This window comes from Mustela nivalis, assembly GCF_964662115.1.
Source record: "Mustela nivalis genome assembly, chromosome: 9".
In the NCBI taxonomy this organism is placed as follows: Eukaryota; Metazoa; Chordata; class Mammalia; order Carnivora; family Mustelidae; genus Mustela; species Mustela nivalis.
In genome coordinates, this window is record NC_139028.1 from 73,078,475 (window position 1) to 73,092,481 (window position 14,007).

Sequence of the window (14,007 nt, forward strand, 5' to 3'; positions counted from 1 at the left end):
ATCCCACTTCTAGAAACAGATACTTTAAAATAGTTCAAAAGAAGAAAAGCAAGGTGAAGATGTTTATTTCTGCGTTAATTATAGTAGAAAAGCCAATGTTCAATAATGGGGAAGTGGCTAAATCAATAATTGATGATGGAATATTAGGCAGTCATTAAAAATATAGTATAAGTTCTCTTTAAAAACCATCCACTTAGTTACCTCTCCAGAGGAAGCATACCTTCAATCCCCCTTCTAGAAAACAAGCCCTGAGATGCCTTTGTCCTTTTGCAGCAGCTTTTCTCTCCTACGGCACCCCGACTCACATCTCCAGCTAACAATTGAGTTGTATGCGTACCAACAGTCCCCTGAGTTTGTTCCCAAATGTGTTTATACTTTTGGTACTTGTCACTGTAACAGCATAATTTAATTACATATTCTATAAACCAATGGAATATGACTGCTAAGAAAATGAGAGTTGTTGTTTCGAAGAAAATTAATTTCACTGCTTTGGAAAGACTTTGTAAAGCTAGTCACTTACATAGCAGTCTGACTGCATATGAGCAAAATCACTGCAAAGGACAAGACAAAAGTCATAAAGATTTAGGCTACTAACATGGGGATTGCTTCATAAGCATCTTTAAGTTCTTAGCGAATTTTAAAGAAAACAGAACTAAGGAATCAGTCTCCGTAAGCAGGACATTGTGGGCGTGGTTTATGCAAGGAAGAGGAAGATCAGAAAGGCAGCTGGCCCACCCAGCCCAAAGACAAAGCCTTGGCCTTAACATCAAAAGGTTGGCAAGTGAATGTACAGCACATTAAAAAACAATATAAAAAAAATTTAATACATGTGTGCAATATTTTGTTTCATTCTCCTCTTTGCTGGGTTTTTCCATTAACTAACTTAAACCCCAATTGTATTGAATAAAAGGCATTCTGTTGTCCTTTAAAAACAAGTCTACATGACAGGGTCCAGGAGTGTCTTGATTCACCCCTATATCCAACATCACCGCCCTGGTGTGCTACCTGGTACTTATTAGGTCTCCAATAAATAAAGACTGAATCAATAAACTATGTAGCAAACAGAAACAAAAGGCTTGTAACAAGAAGCAAGCTGAAAAAAAGCAGAATATAAAATCAGAGGCAAACCATGACTCTACCCTTGTTTTTTAATATGGAGGCAAATGGGCAAAGTTCGAAGGGAATGTTCCAAAATGCAAAACAGTTGGGTCAGAGTACAATGCATGAGAGGCAATTTTATACATCTTTAAGCATTTTCTTCAATATTGGCACGTTCTTTACAGATTCAAAAAGGTACTAATCAAGAAAAGGAGAAAACTGTTTTAGGTTCTACTGGACTTCCAAAATAAGAATTGCACCAACACTACCGTCCCCCGTCAGTCTCGCCGACACATAGGCCTCCTTCAGCACACCCTCTGCCTCAACCACCTCACCACCTCCAGCCATCCATCCTTCTCCTCCCAAGAGCAAACCTGTACTAACACGGGTTTCGTGTCTCTAATCCAACAAGATGCTATTTTTGAAATCTGGAGCTATACACCCTCTCGTTTACCGTAGATTTGGTTTAAAAAAAAAAAAATTCTCAAAACTGCAATTTACATTCCCAAGAGATTCCCAAACACCATCTAATTAAATCATTCAATCAGAAAACAAATTAAAATGAAATATCACTGCAACCCCCAAGAGGAAAATAAACTTTTCAGTCATGACTAGAACAGACCTCTAGGGTGATGCTCCAAAGCCTCTTCTAATTGCAAGTCCTATGGAACATTCTGCTGAACATTTTGTGACATTTGCAGTTTCCGGGACAACTTCCCTTCCAAAGCAAAGAGGAGCCTGAGCAAGGCTCCAAAGCAAAACATATTCCTTCGAGAATGGAGACGCTTTCATTAACAACTAGCTGGTGCACTGGGCACCCACACTGTGTATTACTCTCCCAAGCGTTCATCCATCCAACACCTGCTCTGTACGATGTGCCGGGAACTGTCCTGGGTACTCTATGGACACTTCTTTAGTAAATGTAACCTCTGCCTCTTAGCATGAGATAAAACAAAACCTAGAGCTTCCTGAGTTTATCTACGGAAGAGTCTCGAAGTGGGAAGGCTAGGACTTCAACATTCCTTGGCCATCCTCCAAGGTCTCTCATTCTGACACCCACTCCCATCATCAAGTAACTCCAGGGGAGCACTGCTCCCCCTGTGCTCTGCTGGCCCTCTAAGGAGACAGTATAGGATGTGGTGAAGAACACAGACTCCAGAGAAGCCACATAAGCTGGGTTTCAATGCCCAAACTGCCACATACCGGTGATGTGACCCGAGACAAATCATATAACCTCCCCACCTGTAAAATAGAGTTAATATTACCCATTTCATAGGGTTGTGATGATTAAATTAGTACATATACAGAAAGTACTTAGAATGGTACCTGGCACATAATGGGTGCTATATAATTTTCAGTTGTTATCATTATCCTTTCCCCACTCCCCCAGCTCAGCAGACTAAACTGGGTTGCTCAAAAGGCTGAGGAAATAACAGCGAATACACAGGAACAGTTCACATCACTAATTACAAGAGTCTGATTGTCCTTTCCCATCCTCTGCCTTCAGAGAGCTGCACTTGGCCAGTCCCAAATTTGCAGACCTCTTACTTAAATCAAGTAAATCCCTAAATTTACTTAATTCCCTGCATCCTAGCTCTAGATGGCTCTAGCACCACTGGGACAGCTGTCACCGGTCATCACTACACCATCGCAACACAAGTAATCTCTGCCCTCTACCTGCCTCCTGTCTAGTCTTCCCCAAGTCACTGACCCCTCCCCACTGGTCTACCGGTTGTGGCTTCTGCCTTTCTGTCTTGAGAATCTGGGCATTTCTGAATATCCATAGGAGTCCTAATACAGTCAGTGCACATATACAAGAGAACTGGACCAACCATGTCTTCAGAACCCTGTTCTGTCTTTGCTTCTTATTTCTCCCAATTTTTTCAGGTATATCTTTTAAAGTTCAGAACAATGCACAGTTATAAGGTTTCTTGGGAAGAAACTCACAAAGGCTCCTTTCAGCTTCAACACCGTACTCACTTTCATGTAGAGCCTTATAAATCATGTGACATGGTCCACATTCAACATGATAGGGGCTACGCTGTGATGAGCTCATGGGTTAACAATGTCTCCTCACTGCTTCCCAAAGTGGTACCTGGCTCTCCTCCTCCCTGAGCAGACTGGAAAGCACAAGAGAACCATTTTTCCAGGAATACACACACACAGAGAGAGAGAGAGAGAGAGAGAGAGAATGTGTGAATGAAAATCTCTCAAAATCTGTGAGCAAACTGGAAACGTCAAAGTAAGGTACGGCCTTGTGTCTCCCTAGGAACATTCTGAATCACCCTGGGGCAAACACTGTACTTCAATTGCTGATTAATTGTCAGTCCGGACCATGGGATGGAAAAAGTAAGAAAGAGCAGCAACAGGAGCCATCAGATAGATAAATTGTTCTGTCAAGTCCAGTGCCAGTTTGAGAGGCAGAGGCAGGTATGATGGAGAAGCTGCCAGGGGTCTCCTTTGCTAAAAAGTGCCCCCAAGCCCTGGCCTTGGTTTGAAGTCATCAATTAGAAAGCACAAGCCATAAGTGCCCCTCTCCCGCCCTCACGGGAACCTTCTCTGGGACATGTGGGGAAACATACCAACTGTGAACACAGCAGCTATCCCTACCTTGGCATGGGGCAGTGGGGGCAAAAGCAGATCCAGACACCCACGCTGTAAATTAAGGAGAGTACTCCTGGGGGAGAAAGGTTTCCATTCAACTAGATATTTGCCCAGGTCTGCTGGGTAGTGGCCCCAGAGCTTGGCTGGCCTGCCAGGTTTACAGGTGAACAAGGCTCCCTGCCTTTAAGTAGCTCACACGCCTGGGAGAGAGCAGGGGAAGCGGGGAGGTGAAGAAAAGAGAAGGGTGAACGTGTGAGACGCACGCGTGAGTGCACACCCAGCACCAGTGCCCCACGGTATGGGGAGCTCTCCATCGCCTGCCTCTGACAGCACATCAGAAGGGGTCTCCTTGGGAGAGCTCCCATACCTCACCCTCCCCTTGGCTCCAGTCCTGGTCTGGGTGGAGCACAACCACCTCGCGCAACCTTAGACTCCAGACCCACGCCAAGCGAGTCTGTCCGCTCCGCCCCAACAGCTCCCTGGGCCTGGGAGTGGAGCTTCAGGAGGGAACGGCCTTCACCGGGCCCGCCGGGAAGGCACAGGCCAGGATGGGTTCTCTGTGTCCCGGGCGGATGAGCCACCGCAGTGGACAGAGCTCCAGGCTCCTTCCCCGAGTGGACACCTGGAGAGGGTCTTGGACCGGTTGGCTGTGGTGGGGGTGGGGACCGCTATAGGTGGACCGCACCCCCAGCCAGAGATTCCACCTGCATTTCTAACCGCCTCTGGACGGCGCACAGCAGGGCTGGGGCTGGGTCTACGCAATCTTCCCAGCCCCGTCTTGTCCCGCAGCCTGTGGGTTCTAAATGCCAAAGACTGGGGCCGCGCGAGCCATCTCGCCCTGGGCCCTTACAGGGGCCAAATAAGCTCCACGGTCCGCGCCAGCTCTCTCCTGCACACACACAAACATTCACCTACACACACTCTGAGCCGGACCTCTGTGTGATGCCGAGAGCCGGCGAGCAACCAGCCCGGAGTCTCAAGCACATTTGGACACGTGCGCAGCGCGCCCCCACACCTCCAGTGAGCTGCACACACCCGCGCGTGGAGCCCCGCGCACACACGTGTGCCCCGGAGAAGCGCGCACCGCCGCGGACAGCGAGGGTCTCCCACGCAGGCGAGAGCGCACCCGCAGCCCCCGAAGCGTCTGCGGCCTCGGACCCCGCGGCCGCTGGCCCCACGCGCACCCGCCCCAGCGAACCCCCCTGCCGCGCTGGGCACTCCCAGGCCTTGTGAGCAGCCCAAGTTTCCTCGGGCGCCGGTACCTTGGATATGCTGCTTGATGACATTCTCCAGGTGGTCCAGCCGTTCAATAATCTTCAGGGTGTCCCCTTTGTCTTCCTCCAGCTTCTTGTCGGGCGCCGGCTCCTGCCCCCGCACATACACGCTGGCGATGTAGTTGGTGACCCAGCCCACGTAGAGCAGACATATGATGTTGGTCATGCCGCTCAGGATCACGCAAGTGGACACCAAAGTTTTGGTCTTCCTGGTGCACACCATTCTGGGCTCCCTCCTCCATATAGAGCTCCCGGAAGACCTCCTAGCCGCGCGCCGGCACTCCTCCGCGCGCACACCCCCCAGCCGGCTCCGGAAGGCTGGGCGCCGGAGCACCTGAGTCCCGAGTCCTCCGCAGCCCGGGCTGCTAGCTGTGGAGAGCCGTGCCCAAGTTTGGAGCTCCCGCCGCTGGCCACCCGGAGAGAGAGCTTGACAAAGGAAATGAGGTGGATTTTTTTTTCCAAATTAAAAATCTCCGAGCCCTTCTGGAAGCGGTCACGGGTGGCCGACAGCCGCACGCCCGGATACGCGCGTCTGGGAAACTTTGCCACAGCCTGGGTCCGCGGCCGCGCCGTTTCCCATCGCCAGGCGCGGGTTGCCTTGGCGGTCCGACCGGCCCGCGCTGCTGGAAGGACGGCGGCGGCGGCGGCGGCGGCGGCGGCGGCGGCAGCGGCGGCGTTAGGGAGAGCGGCGGAGCAGAGCGGCCCGGCCCCCTCCGAGCGACAAGCGCCGCCACCAATCGCGCTCCGGCTCGGGAGAGGGGCCGGTGCTGGGCGGCCGCGGACCAACGAGGAGGGCGCGGGGGGGCGGAGTCCGGCCTCCGGGCCCCACCTGCTGGCCGCCCTGGCTCCCGCCCTCCAGGGACGCGCCTGAGCCTCCACCCGCGCCCGCGCTGGCTACCCCAGACCGGAGACTCCCGGAGAGGGCGCGCCGCCAAGCTCAGCTCCGAGGTCCGCAGATTCCGTCTCTAGGGAGTTCCAGCTCTGGCTCTTGCCCCGGCACCTCCGGTCTTCGCGGGGTCGCGCGGCTCAGCGCCCCTCAGCGGGGCTCTTCTCGCCCGGATCCCACCGGCCAACTCCTCGTCCCCCTTTCTGGTTGCCGGGAAGCACAGAGACCAAGGAAGCTTGGGCGGGATCGTCTGACTAGCCTTGCCCTTGGTCAGGCCCCGTGGGCATCCACTTCTTCCCTAGCCTCACTTCGACCTCTGCCTGTCCCAAGCCCTCTATCTGTGGGCCCCCTGAATGTCTCCAGACTTGGCAACTGCCAAAGGAGCTAACCCTCCCAGGAAGCTCCCAGATTTGGGACCACCACTAACAACACCAAACCCCTGGAAGAATTTTGCCCCATCTAGATTTTTTTTTTTTTTAAGTCTGCACAGCTCCCAGAACAAAACTGTGCCCTGTAACCCAGTTGTCACCCATGGGGACCAGGCTCATGTCAGTGCATAGGGGCAAATCCTGCACAGCAATGTCCCCAGGGTGGGGGGAGGGGACACAGAAGCACAGGGTGGAATTATGCTGTGAACTGTAAAGTCCCTATGCGTGCTGTTTGTAATTGGTGTTAGAGAGGACAGAACTGTGACTGACAGCAAAGGGACATGGCTGTGCTCTAATGGCTGACACTATTTTATTTGTTATAAGAGCAAATATACTTATTCATATTATCCCCTTCTGCTGAAGTCACTTCTTGTCAGCATCTGAAGAGAAATCCTCTAAACAAACACTCTTTAAAACACAGATTCATATCATTTTCCCCATCTGTGGGGACATTTCCTTGGTCTGAAGAGTCAGGGAGGCAGCCCCCTGCATGGCCACCTTGTACCCCAGCACCCCAATGGGCCAGATTGCTACCTGGCCCCACAAAGGAGGGAGGGCACAAAACCAAAGAAGGGGTACTTTATGGCCATCAACCAGGAGCTGATCGACTAGTGCTTTGCTTACAAAACCCCCCAAAATATGCTGTGGCACCAACTGGAAGATTTCTCTTCACCCTTAGCTGAAAACGAGTTTGGAAGAGAGTAGAGGAGGATAGTATGTATGTGTCCATATGTGTGACAGAGGAAGACACACACACACTCGTCTTTTTCTGAAAAATAAAGGTAAAGAAATCTAGAACCAGGAGGGAATAAAACCTGCCTCTCCCTTTCTTCTCTGGATGTATAATCAGCTCCCAAATGAAGAGTCTGGACTTTCTCCCAGCTGGATGAATTTACAAGCACTGGCCTTGAGTACAGTTAATGGCAAGGGTCTAATTCTTCCTCTTGTCATGCACCCTGTCCCAGGAGGAGCCCTGGAAGTTCATCTCTTCCCAGGATCTTCCTGCACCACCCCAGGGCTAGACAGGGAGGGGGCAATACGCATTTTTCACATTCTTAACGGGAAGGAAAAAAAACCCAACTTTATAAATAAGGTTTAAGGCAAAAACAAAGTACGTTGTGTGACCTTAAATTTTTGTTCTTATCCTCTAAGAGAATTTGTCACTGTGGAGGGGATGAATGCAACAAAAGAAGGCAGAACAGGTTCTCCTCTCTGAAAGGTCACTGGGGCAAGATGACCAGTTCAAAAAGTATTCATTGGAGGGGCAGCCAGACTCCAGGACTCTCAACCCAGATCCACCGCTTATTAGTTATGTGAGCTTGGATAAATTATAAAACATTGCTTGGGCTCAATGTCCCCATAGGTCAAATGTAAACGATACTTGCTGGGAGAGTGGTTATAAAGATTAAATGAGAGAATGCACCAGAAAGGGCTTTAATTAGTGCAAGACACAGTGGGGTGTTCATGATCAGGTGAGTTTCCTTCCCAGGATACGGTCCTTTGCCTTCCAGGCCAGAACTCAACTCCATGAACTCCAGCCTCCTGTTTAGCAATACAGTTGACCCTTGAACAATGTGTGGGTCCACATACATGCAGATATTTTTAAATAAATAAAATACAGTACTGCATATGTATTTTCTTGTGATTTCCTTAATAACATTCTATTTTCCTTAGCTTACTTTACTGCAAGAATGTAGTACATAATGCCTGTAATACAGCCTGTGTGTTCATGGACTGCTTATGTTATAAGCTTTTGGTCAACAGACTATTAGTAATTCAGTCTGGGGGGAGTCAAAAGTTGTAACTGGATTTCAACTGTTCAGGGGGTCAGTGGCCTTACCTCTGCCACTCTCCCGCATTTTTCAAGGGTTAACTGTACTTGGTTTTTCCACCGACCTGTATCAGCGCTCTGTCCCCTGATGGAAGCCAACAGGAATTAAAGCTATAGGCAGCGAGGTGCTCATCTTGCCCAGCTGGGTTCTGGCACATTGGCTTTCTATTCATAATAGCTACCTTCACATCAGTAGTGCAGTGATCTGCATTGGTTGATAGGAAGTTCAAAACAGAAAGCTGGTTTCAGAGATTGCTATCTGCCCCATACTTTCAAATTTCCACTTAAGACTGCCAACTCTTTGGTTATAAACAAGTGAATTACAAGGGAACCCAAAGACTTTACCCACAAAGGTTTTAGAGTCACAATGCCAGAAAAAAGCTCCCATGTACGCCCTCCTAAGAACAATACATGGACCATCGTTTTAGCCCTCAGTTCAATTACATTAAATCCAAGAAGTAATTATTGACCCTTGAGGTTTTGTCTGCATGACCAGTTGCTCTGGGCCCTGCCTAGTTTACTCCAAACATGCGTATATTATCTGAGTCTCATAGTCTCAAAATGGACCTCTTTTCTGAACCTGGAAAGCTGCTAAAAATTATCCATCAACTGAAAGGATGTTTCTGGTCATTTATCTAACTCGTAAGTGTTTCCCCACTTTTATTTTAAATAAATCCTGCCTTAGGGAATCATTGTGAACTTAATAAGATAATGGATATGAGCAGACTAAGCAGAGACTCCAGGACAATGTATTTCTTTAAACTTATGCCTAGTGTTTGGACCTGAGGTTTCCTTCCACTCTTGCTGTAAGAGGAAAGTGAGTACCTTGAAGAATCTAAAAAAAGGGCTGGAGATCTTTGATAGGGGTCTTTCTGGTACAGCCCCTGGATTTAAACCATCTTTTATATTGTACAGGCAGCTGCCCTCTTCATGTGATTTCAGGGGGAGCCAAGTAGGACTTCTTTTTGACAATATATAGCAACACTGTCACCCACCCACCCCTGCACCACCAATTACTAAGCCTTCATTCAGAATATCTTTAATGCAAGGTCTGGAAAAATCAATCATTATGGGAGTTTAACTACCAGTTGATTACATTCTAGTGGGGTATCATGACCTGGGGATTGAAATCTTGGCCAATGGCAAGGAGTCCACTCATTAGAGAGAGATGTCAGTGGTCATCTATACCCACCAGATGGCAGCACCATGCAAAGCCTTGGGGCCAGAAATACCAATTAGAATTTGGGGGCTACAAGGGGGAAATGGACCTTAAAGGTAGAATGCCTCAATCCTTCCTTCATCTGGCTGGATGGCAGGTGGGATTGGCAGGTCCCTAGGAAAAAGAGATGCTGGGGCTTCCAGCAGCAATGGACGCAAAGTTCAGAGACAAAGTCTGTGGAGGAACAGTACATACAAGATTAGATTCTGCCAAGCCACAGGGCTGAGATGTCCCTGCTGGGGAAGGCACACTTCTAGGAGAGAAAAGCTGAACAAAGAGAAGAATGTTTGTTTAGAACCTACACGTGTGTCAGGTCTAGGGTTTTTCATATGTTGTCTCCTTTTTCTTTTATTCCCCATCCCCTACCCACTTCATATGTTGTCTCTTGAGCACAGACGAGGGAGCCAAACAGTTGGGTTCATAGTCCACATCTGCCATTTACTAGCTGTATGATCTTGGTCAAGTTACTTAACCAGTCTGTGCCTCGGTTTTTTCATCTGAGGAAATGGGGAGAAAATGGTTATTGTGAGAACTAAATGAATTCATGTCTATAAAGCACATTAAATGCACTATGTAAAAGTTAGCTCTCTAAGTGCTATTACTTCCTCTGAGCAACAAAGAATCTGAAAAGTAAAAGAAAGGAGAGAAGACCAGCCACCAGGGGGAATTTTCCTCAGATCAAAGGGTCCTAGAAAGAGATGTTTAGCTCTTCTTTTTTTACCTTATTGAAGAACCCAAAGCAAACCCTAGCTGAATTACAGAGCAAATCCTGACATGAATCCTGAAACTAGACCCATTTACCATCTGTCCACTTATTCACCTGCTTAAATACTTCTGAGTGCCTGCACTGTGCTAGACCCAGGGTTAGGTACGGGTAATGCAGAGATGACTCTCACATCTGCACCCCAGCCCTCAGGGAGATCACTGTTTAGTGGAGGAAGCTGATCAATGATCCAGTATAATACAGTCTGAAAAGCTCTAATCTGACATATTATAGTAATATAAAAGAGAAAGCCACCAGCAGTTGATTAAGGTGCCAAATTCTGCCCCAACAAGTAGTTATGTCATTTCTGAATGGTTCCACTTGCATTCAATCACTAGAAAGCTCTGCTAGATGGGAGTTTGTTCATTAGACCTGGAAGGGAATATTTGCAAGATATTTATGGACTAAGGATTAGTACACAGAACATATAAAGAATTCATATAAGCCCATAAAATAAGCACAAATATCCAAGTGGAAAAATGAGCCAAAGATATGAACAAGTAACTAACTAAAGAGAAAGTATAAACATCCAAAAAATATATGAAAGGATGCTTAAACTTGTTAAAATCAGGAAATGCAAAATAGATACCATATCTCACCTATCAGACTGACAAATTTAATGTGATAATTAGCAAGTATTAGAGAGAATATAAGAAAAGTAAGTACTCTTATATCCTGCTGGTGAAATCAGTTGGTACAATCCCTTTGAAATGTAGTTTGGTATCACAGAGCTAGAACAAACAACCCCCAAATTTGTATGGAACCACAAAAGACCTCAAATAGCCAAAGAAATCTTGAAAAAGAAAAGCAAAGCTGAAGGCATCATAATTCCAGACTTCAGGTTATATTACAAAGCTATAGTGATCAAGACAGTATGGTACTGGCACAAAAACACACACATAGATCAATGGAACAGAATAAAAAACCTATAAATAAACCCACAACTCTATGGTCAACTAATATTTCATAAAGGAAGAAAGAATATTCAATGGAAAAAAGTCTCTTTAACAAAAGTGTTGGGAAAACTGGACAGCGACATGCAGGAGAATGAAACTGGACCCTCTCTTACAGCATACACAAAAATGGATTCAAAATGGATGAAAGACCTAAATGTGAGGCAGGAAACCACCAGAATCCTAGAGGAGGACACAGTCACCTCTCTGATATCAGCTTCTTTCTAGATATGTCTCCGGAGGCAAGGGAAACAAAACCAAAAATAAACTATTGGGACTGCATCAAGATAAAAAGTTTCTGCTTTTTATCAGCAAAGGAAACAATCAACAAAACTAAAAGGCAACTTTTATGAAAGGGAAGAAGATATTTACAAATGATATATCTGATAAAGGGTTAGTATCCAAAATCTATAAAGAACTTACCAAACTCAGTCCCCCAAAATGAAATAATCCAAATTAAAAATGTGCAGAAGACATGAATAAACATTTCTCCAAAGAAAGCATACAGATGGCTATCAGACACAGGGAAAGATGACCAACATCACTCATCAGCAGGGAAATACACACCAAAACTCCAGTACCAAGTCACACCTGTCAGAATGGCTAAAATTAACAAGTCAGGAAATGACAGGTGTTGGCAAGGATGCAGAGAAAGGGGGACACTCTTACACTGTTGGCGGGAATGCAAGCTGGTGCAGCCACTCTGGAAAACAGAATGGAAGTTCCTCAAAAAGTTAAAAATAGAACAACCCTGTGATCCAGCAATTGCACTGCTAGGTATTTACCCGAAGGATACAAACATAGTGATTCGAAGGGATACATGCTCCTGGATGTTTATAGAAGCATTATCAACAATAGCCAAATTATGGAAAGCGCCCCAATGCCCAGTGGCCAACAAATGGATAAAGAAGATATGGAATATATGTAAATGAAAATAAAATGCACATACTCTATAACCTTGTACTTTAAGTATGGTCCATGGGCCAGTAACATGAGCTTCAGCTGTGTACTTACTATCAGGCCCATCCCACATCTACTGATTCAGAATCTGCATCTTAACAAAAATCCCTAGATGAGTCATATACCAATAAAATCTGAGATACAATACACATGAAACTGTTAACCATAGTCTTTCTTTGGGAAAAGAACCATAATTAAGGATAGAGGTCAACCTCTTACCAGGTTCATCTATAATGTCTGGTTTTTACTTCTGAAATTCAAATTATTACGTTTATAATTAATAATGATTCATTTGGTTGTGCTGAAATCTGCTCCACATTGTTTGCTGCCCCACTTTGTGGCCTGAGCTACACACACACACACACACACACACACAAACACACTTCTTGAAATACTCATGCTAGTTGTTTGTATTCCCTATTGAGAAAATAAAAGGAATCATCAAGGTACATAACCACATTCACTGTTTAGTGAGAGTAGGAATTTAGCAACCACCATCTCTTTCTTTTACACAGTCAGAGGCATTTCTTAGTTTCGTGCATCTTACATAAATAACATTTTATAAAGTTGTGTACTAGTGGAGATATAATGAAAGATTTCCTAAAAGTTTCAATCCCTTATTTCTTAAAAAAAAAAAATGCTCAGCAGGACATATGTTAATTAAGAAAGCAGTAGAACATAGTGGTTATACACATGTAATCAGACAAACTTGGGCTTGAACTCTGGGTCTGCCATTCACTAATTCTATGAATATGGGCAAGTTACTTAAGTTCTTGTATCTGTTTCCTCATCTATAAAACCTAGTATCTACTTCATAGGGTTGCTGTGATGATTAAATGAAATAATATCTGTAATCTTGTTTTGCAGTCTGTGATAAGCATTTAACAAGTGTGAGTTTTAATAGTACTTAACACTTTTATTTAAATAATAAATCATTGCATTTCATTTCCAATCCATAATAATACATACAATATATCATAGATTCAGGAACATAACCCTTCTGTAGCCCAAGGACTAAGTATATATTTTTAATGTTTCCATCACTAAAAGGGATGAGTATCAGTATATAAGTAGAATCAAGGGGTGCCTGGGTGGCTCAGTCAGTTGAGCAGCTGACTTTTGATTTTGGCTCAGGTCATGATCTTGGGGTCATGGGATCAAGTCCCACATCAGACTCTATGCTTATTAGGGAATCTGCTTCAGGATTCTCTCTTTTCGTCTATCCCTCTTCCCACTGTGCTCTCTCTCTTTCTCAAATAAATAAATCTTAAAAAAAAAAGTATAATCAAGTAGAACTACACAGAGTAGTGGTGTATCTTATACAAGAAACAATAAATGTTGGAGAGGAGGATAAAGGGGATCCTCTTACACTATTGGCGGGAATGCAAGTTGGTGCAGTCACTTTGGAAAACAGTGTGGAGGTTCCTCAAAAAGTTAAAAATAGAGCTACCTTATGACCCAGCAATTCCACTACTGGGATTTTACCCTAAAGATACAGATGTAGTGAAAAGAAGAGTCATATGCACCCCAATGTTCATAGCAGCAATGTCCACAATAGCCAAACTGTGGAAAGAGCCAAGATGCCCATCAACAAACGAATGGATAAAGAAGATATGGTCCGTATATACAATGGAGTATTATGCCTCCATCAGAAAGGATGAATACCCAACTTTTGTATCAACATGGATGGGACTGGAGGAGATTATGCTAAGTGAAATAAGTCAAACGGAGAAAGAAAATGATCATATGATTTCACTTATTTGTGGAACATAAGGAATAGCATGAAAGACATTAGGAGAAGGAAGGGGAAAATGAAGCCAGGGCGGGGTGGGGGGTGGGGGATCAGAGTGGAAGATGAACGATGAGAGACTCCAGGAAACAAACTGAGGGTTTCAGGGGGAGGGGGTAAGGGGCTGGGTTAGCCAGCCCTGTGATGGGTATTAAGGAGAGCACGTATTGCATGGAGCACTAGGTGTTATACGCAAACAATG

At 45.6% G+C, this 14,007-nt stretch overlaps 1 protein-coding gene across 1 annotated transcript in view; it reads right to left on the bottom strand.

Moving 5' to 3' along the window:
• Positions 1 to 5,664, bottom strand: part of GALNT18 (polypeptide N-acetylgalactosaminyltransferase 18) — a 340,317-nt gene extending 334,653 nt beyond the window's left edge. Inside the window, exon 1 of the mRNA XM_082683098.1 lies at positions 4,965 to 5,664. Within this exon, the coding sequence (XP_082539224.1) occupies positions 4,965 to 5,199 (235 nt within the window). The 5' untranslated portion in view covers positions 5,200 to 5,664. The remainder of the gene's footprint in view (positions 1 to 4,964) is intronic.
• Positions 5,665 to 14,007: the final 8,343 nt, after the last annotated feature.